This window comes from Gossypium hirsutum, chromosome D12 (assembly GCF_007990345.1).
Source record: "Gossypium hirsutum isolate 1008001.06 chromosome D12, Gossypium_hirsutum_v2.1, whole genome shotgun sequence".
NCBI lineage: Eukaryota > Viridiplantae > Streptophyta > Magnoliopsida > Malvales > Malvaceae > Gossypium > Gossypium hirsutum.
This window is the reverse complement of record NC_053448.1, coordinates 16,703,539-16,711,490: the sequence shown is the minus strand read 5'-3', so window position 1 is coordinate 16,711,490 and position 7,952 is coordinate 16,703,539. Positions and strand designations below refer to the sequence as shown.

Genomic DNA, 7,952 nt, shown 5'->3' with positions numbered 1-7,952 from the left:
AAAAGCTTCAAAAAAATGCATACTTTTATCCAAAACTTAGGTACCAAGCCAAATCAAAATCAACCATTTCCACACTTTAAAAACACATTTAAAACATGTCAAAACAATCAACTTAAGTGTTTAATCAATATGTCCTCATTGACACCACAATTCAATTATCAACCTCAATTCACATGACACATAAACTAATTTGCATTCAAATTTATAAGTTCATATATAAAACTCATACCAAACTTATAATTTATTCTTACTCATTCACATTCATTCCTACCATGATTCAAACACTTAAATAAGGTTTATATCAAAAGACCAAAACAACTTTATATAAACATATTCAGACTAAGATTAAATGCACATACACAAGTAAGCTTATACCAAGCTTAATACATAACATTTGTAATAAGTATCCGAGCATATACAAATACACCTATTACATATTAGCATTATACATGCCATTTATAACCATAACCAAAACGTTCAAAACTACCAAAATGATTAGCGAATAGTGTGATGGACTCCGACAAGATTCCAACCGATTGAGCTATAAAACAGAGGAAAATAACTATGCAAGCATTTAATGCTTAGTAAGTTCGTATAAGAGAAACTTAAACTTGAAATTTCTTAATATTTAATTATTCAATTATGTTCATTAAATCATATAGCACTTGACTTTCCTAAACACCACAATTCACATCATTAGTAAATAACTTAACAATTCATCATCTATGAAACATAAGATGCAACATGAAATAAGTTACATTTACTCACATTACTTCACATATGTGACTAATGCCCTTATTCATTCGTGTTCATATCTCATCTTACCATTTCATAAAATCATCGATATCTGTAATTTCATACCTAAACCTTTCCATTACTTTACTTACCCGTTGAACCATAACTCGGGAATACCTTTCCATATAACCATAACCTTTTCAATAATGCTCACACAAGCTGTGAAATGGGTCTGGTCATATGAGCTTTGGAGAATCTGCAACAAATGTAAGACATCAGCCATCGGTAGGACATTCAGGACCAGCACCCGAACATATAATCCCTAATGACATAACATTTGTATCCTAAGCATTCTCTAGGTTCAAACGAGACTTTTGTCGTCAAATATTCAATTATCGAATTATTACCGAATTAATTGTAAAAAATATAATATTAACAAATAATCAACCAAAATAACATTTAATAAATATAAAATTCATACGACCTTACCTCGACCACAGCGGTTCTATCAACAAAAGTCGAGAATTAATCTAAGACTTTCGCTTTTCCTCGATTCAAGTCCAATTGATTCTTTTCTTGATCTAAATAATAATTGATTCTTTTCTTGATCTAAATATTTCAATTGACTACAATTATCCAATTCAAACCTATAATCCATATTAACATGAAATTAAAAAATTAACCCTAACATTTTAACTTTTTATCGTTTAGCCCATAAATCTAAATCTTATAATTTAACCAATAAAATAAAATATCATAATACCCAAATATTCTTAAGGGTCCAAACAACCCCTAACTTTCTCTAATTCACAACATTAACCATGAATTTTACTATTTTCACCATTAAGTCCTTAAAATTTAAATTCATCAAAAATTACTTAACAAAACATGTTTATCTAACAATTAGACTTAATAATCTATCAAACAAATTCACAAATATTATTAAATCATTCATGGTGAAACCCTAAAATTTTTATAACATGACAGTTCAACCCCCAAGTTAAGTAGATTAAGCTAAAATGAGTTCAAAAACATAAAAAAATCATTAAAATGGGGTTAAAAAACCTCACCATGCACCAAATGAAACTGACATGTCATTTGTATCCTAAGCATTCTCTAGGTTCAAATGGGACTTTTGTCGTCAAATATTCAATTATCGAATTATTATCGAATCAATTGTAAAAAATATAATGTTAACAAATAATCAACCAAAATAACATTTAGTAAATATAAAATTTATACAAACTTACCTCGACCACAACGGTTGTATCAACAAAAGTAGAGAATTAATCCGAGACTTCTGTTTTTCCTCAATTCGAGCCTAATTGATTCTTTTCCTGATCTAAATAATAATTTAACTCAATTAAATATGTCAATTGACTACAATTATTCAATTCAAACCTATAATCCATATTAACGTGAAATTACAAAATTACCCCTAACATTTTAACTTTTTATCGTTTAGCCCCTAAATCTAAATATTATAATTTAACTAGTAAAATAAAATATCATAATACCCAAATATTTTTAAGGTTCCAAGCAGCCCCTAACTTTCTCTAATTCACAACATTAACCATGAATTTTACTATTTTCACCATTAAGTCCTTAAACTTTAAATTCATTAAAAATTACTTTAAAAAACATGTTTATCTAACAATTAAACTTAATAATATTTCAAAAAAAATTCACAAATATCATTAAATCATTCAAGTAAAAGCCCTAAAATTTTTATAAGTTTACAATTCAACCCTCGAGCTAAGTAGATTAAGCTAAAACGAGTTCAGAAACATAAAAATCATTAAAAACAGGGTTAAAAAACCTCACCATGCACCAAAGGAAACTTTTCAGAATTTTCTCAAGCTCAAAAATGGTGATTTTCAGCAAACACAAGAAAATGGAAAAATATGATAGCATTATTTTACTTGTACATGCTTTTATTTATTGTTTTACTACTTTACCCTTTAATTAACACTTATAAATAACCAACCCATGTCCATCATTGTCCACCACCAATATAAATGGCATAGTTACCTTATAGATCTACCAACTTATATTTCCAAGGCCATTCAATCCATTTAATTAGTAGAATTTAACTTTTTCACCTTTTTCAATTTAGTCCTTTTTACCTAATTAACCATTTAAACTTTAAAATTTCTTAACGAAAACTTATTACGACTCTAATTTATCCCTATAAACAATAAAAAACATTAAAATGTTTACTCACTCGTCAAAATTATGGTCCCGAAACCACTATTTCTTACACCACCGAAAACGGGCTGTTACATTTTCTTATCTTACATTTTGATATTTGAATTATAGAAATACCACTGAGTTTATTACTCAGCCTACAATTTTTTTCTTGTGCAGGTTAGGTGCAACTTGAGATCCCAAGCATCGACCTCGGCATCCTATCAATGATCCCGAACTCAACAAAGTTTGTATCTTTTTGGCTTTGGTGTTAGTTGGCATGTACCTAATAGGTTAAGTCATTTGGAGTTGGTGACTTAAAAAATGATTATAAATGCTTGATATGTATGCATTTATGCAACTTAAATTGACATAGCTTGATTATGATATGATATGATATGTGTAATGGAAATATGTTTATATTATGCCTCCAAATCCTTTGCATATATGTTTCAGATGATGTGAATGATTGAAGGTTTAAGATTTGGTGAAACTAGGAATGAATAGGTATGTTCTAAATGAATAGCACACAATGATTGGCATTTGTGATGATGTTATATGCTTAGTTTGTTATATATGTACATTCTAGACTTGTTACATTTTGATTACATATGTTATAAGAAATGGCAATATGAGTACATTGTAATGAATAAATATGTATAGGTGATATCTAATGAGTCATGAATACTAGGTAAGTTGATGAAACTGCTTGAATGAATAGAGGTATTGGTAGTTAAATCATGATATTATGTGATTTGAAAATGTTTTTACTTAATATGAAATTCATAGGTACTGTGCAATTGGTCAAAAATAAAGTAGAAATTGACTATGCATTGGTATTGTTTAAAATTGCAGGTGTTGTGAACTAAAATTTCAAAAACAGTCTGTGACGTCCCAACGTCGTTCGAACGTCGTCACGACGAGAAGTTACCTATAAGTCATTGTGCGACGAAGAACCTGGCGTCCTTATGAGGCCAACATAGTAAGTGACATTGTGACGTCGAGTGGTCTAATGTCACAACGTGACAAATTATTTGGCGACGTCACAGTGTGGAAGTGTTGGAGTCACGACATCAACCCTGTATTTTAAATTCTTTACAATTAGGTCCTATTTCGATCTCAGGTTAACTTTAGAACTAGCGTAAGTTCATGTAAGACCCATAATTGATAACTTGGCATACTGAATACATGTTTTGGATGATATTTAATTATTAAATGACATTATTTGATTGTGATTGACTCATAGTTGCTTCAGTAACGAATGTGACATCTCGTAACTTGAACCCAACGATCGGGTCGAGTAATGGGATGTTGCATTTAGTGGTATCAGAGCTATAGGTTTAGCCGATTCTTGGACTAAACTAAACTCAAAATTGAGTATAGAAGTACATGCCAAAGTCGAGTTGTATTTGAGTTGGGAATTGTGCAAAAATATAGGCCCAAAAAATGGGCTTAGGCAAAAAAATAATGCCCGTTTAGAAAAATGGGCCTGGCCTTGGGTAAGGTTTTTTTGGCTCAAAACTGGTTCAACTCGAATTTTTAATAAAAAAAAATCCCCTGCTGCTTTTGTTGTTGTTTTTCCATGTTTTACTGTTATTTTCCTATTTTTTGTCACTGTTTTACTACCATTTCACTATTATGTTGCTACTATTTTGTAGTTAATGTTTGGATATTGCATAACACTTGTTTTATTGTTAATTTTGCTGCTATTTTAGAGGCATTTGCTTGTTAAGTTGCACTTATCTTAATGTTATTTAACTATAAATTTTTTTAATTTATTTTCAATTTGTTGAGAAACATTGATTTTAATATTTTTAATGTATTTGATGTATCATATTTTTTTTTAAAAATTGTATAAAAAATAAAATTAAAAAAATATAATACGGGTTAGGCCGGATCTTGATTTTAGTATTTTTTATCCGAACTAGGCTTAAGTAAAAATTTAAACTTATTTTTTGGGCCAAGTCGAATCGAACATTCGAATCTAAAATTTTATTAAGACTCGGTCCAAATCTAGCTCGACTCATGAATAATTCTATTTAGAATGAACCCTTTAACTATGGATGAAAGAGTTATGGAGTTCACTTATCGCAACAAATTTATTTTATTATTTTCACTAGGTTTTTGGAATGAGCCATGTATATGTTTAATGATCCAATCATCCATGCGCAATTAATAAGCCTGACACAGATGTTATAAAAGACTTATTAGGACTAAGACTACTCAACTTTTATACTTCCGAACAAGTGCCCAAATTATTCCAACCTTTTCATTTATAGTTTCAAAAATAGAAATTGAAAAACTAGCAAGCAAGATCAGGATAAGATAGAAACTGATATTAGTTTAATGAAGGTATCGGATGGGATATAATAGAAAATTCACTATTTAATCTAGATAATTATATATTTATCAAAAATATTTTATAGTAATTAAATACGATAGATACACTAAGAGGAAAGAGGCTGATATGCTCGATTTAATACAGTTAAAGATACACCAACATGGCCTTGCCCTATCAACCACCAACAATTTCATGTAACTGAAGCCCGACTTGATTCGACGCCTACATCTCACTCAAATGCATGGCCATATGCATATGTTAGGGTGAATAATTTAAATATTAATATTAATTATATTAATTTAACTTATAAAATCTTATTATATTAATATGAAATCGATTTAAGTGAATAATTTGACTGGTTAATAATTGAGAAATTAAATTATAATTAAATTATAATATATTTTACTTAATTCTTAAATAAGGTTGTACTTTTTTGTTATTAAAAAGGAAGAGACTACTTAAAAAAAACGTATTTGAACTCATATTTTAAAATATTATAGTAATTATGATACCAACCAAACTATTACCTAATATTATAATATAAATAATATATCATATATATATTCAAATTTTTCCTAATATGTTTTGTTTTTCATACAAAATAAATATATTGTATTATAATAGTTGTATATGTATTGCCATTTCAATTATAATACAAGAACAACCACAATCATTGAAATCAAAGGCTATATAAAGCCTCACCCCTGGCTTAGTTTTCCTCATACTTCAACTTAAATCATCTCATTACTTCCCTCGTTTATTTGGGTATGCAAGACCTCCAAGTTCTTTTTTCTGTCTTTTATTCTTTTTTATATTGGTTTTATCTAAATGTTAGATTGGTGTTGTGCAGAAGCATGTCTTCACCATTTTGGATTCTTTTGTTGGGTTTTTTGTTTATGGCCTCTGGAACACTGGCAACTCCACCTAGAAGGCCAATAGCAGTTCCATTCGGGAGGAACTATGTGCCTACATGGGCTTTTGATCACATTAAGTACTACAATGGAGGCTCCGAGATTGAGCTTTACCTTGACAAATATACTGGTACTGGTTTCCAGTCAAAAGGATCTTACTTGTTCGGACATTTTAATATGCAAATAAAGCTAGTTCCTGGAGACTCTGCTGGAACTGTTACTGCCTTCTATGTGAGTATAATTGTTGCCCCATTGCTGGATCGATACAACTTAACTCCCTACAAGTAAAGCTTAAAATTTGTTTAATTGATCTCTTGCATTGCAGTTATCTTCTCAAAATTCGGAGCATGACGAGATAGATTTTGAGTTCTTGGGGAACAGAACGGGCCAGCCATACATTTTAGAGACAAATGTGTTCACTGGAGGAAAGGGTGACAGAGAACAGAGGATTTATCTTTGGTTTGACCCAACAAAAGCCTACCATTCCTACTCTGTGCTCTGGAACTCCTATCAGATTGTGTTAGTCTCTCATTTCTTACTCATCTAATTTCAACTTTTGGTGATCTTTCAGGGTGTTTTTTTATCTTTGGTTACCTTTAAATACTTTAGAGTGGTTGGCATACTTCTATGACCTTTAATGGGACTCGACAAAGCTTTCAACTTGAAAGTAATTTTTTAAAATCATTTCTAAACTAATATTTCAAAACGTATGGACAGATTCTTTGTCGACAACGTACCAATAAGAGTGTTCAAGAACTGCAAAGATTTGGGAGTGAGATTCCCATTCAACCAGCCAATGAAGATATACTCGAGCCTGTGGAATGCGGATGACTGGGCCACTAGGGGTGGACTGGAGAAGACCGATTGGTCCAAAGCCCCTTTTATAGCTTCCTACAAGGGCTTCCACATTGACGGGTGCGAGTCATCGGTGGAAGCCAAGTTCTGTGCCACCCAGGGGAAGCGGTGGTGGGACCAAAAGGAGTTCCAGGACCTTGATTCTTATCAATGGAGGAGGCTCGCCTGGGTTCGCAACAAGTTCACCATCTACAACTATTGTAGTGATAGGGTCAGATTCCCCACCATACATCCCGAGTGTAAGAGAGATAGGGACATCTAATATTTAATTTCAGTAAAAACTCATGTCCACAATCTAACATTTTATATCCCTTATCGCCAGTACTATAAGCATATAAATATGCATAAGGTCGACCCTGTTAGGGTCGGTTTTTTTCATTTCTTCCGAGCTTCATCATTTGGAGGCCTTCAATTCCATTTTCATGTAATTTATTTCAATTATTTGTTGTCATGGCAGTGATAATATTAAGCTTATACTATTTTTGTGTGTAAGATGAATTAATTTATCAATATTCAATAATTATTATAATATTTTTATAATTGCGATATATGTATTAAATATTGAACTCAAAATCTCATCGTGGAATATAAGAATCTTACCACGACGTTAAAAAATTGTTGACATAAAGTATATTATTTAAATTTATATAATTAATTTAATGTTATACAAAGTAATAAATCTGTCCATATTTTGTTTGATGCGTCTCTTCTCAACAGCTAGTCGTGGAAGCTTTTAAACGTAAGCTCTTTGGCCGAACTTTTCATTCGCTTTCCATCTAGTGTTAAATGTTTATTTTGGCTTTTAAATTTAAATATTTATACTTATATAAAATATTATAATTCTGCCCTACTTTTTGAAGTCAATTGACTTTTAACATTCCATTGTAAAATGTAATATCATTTTATTTAGAAAAAGTCCAAAC

The 7,952-nt window shown here is 30.7% G+C and overlaps 1 protein-coding gene across 1 annotated transcript; it reads left to right on the top strand.

Annotated features, from left to right (window-relative positions):
• The first annotated feature begins 5,847 nt into the window (after positions 1-5,847).
• Positions 5,848-7,508, top strand: LOC107945689 (probable xyloglucan endotransglucosylase/hydrolase protein B). Its single transcript, XM_016879790.2, has 4 exons — positions 5,848-6,028; positions 6,114-6,405; positions 6,500-6,693; positions 6,892-7,508. Exons 2-4 carry the CDS (start codon positions 6,118-6,120, stop codon positions 7,289-7,291), a joined length of 882 nt encoding a protein of 293 aa, XP_016735279.2. The 5' UTR covers positions 5,848-6,028; positions 6,114-6,117; the 3' UTR covers positions 7,292-7,508.
• Positions 7,509-7,952: the final 444 nt, after the last annotated feature.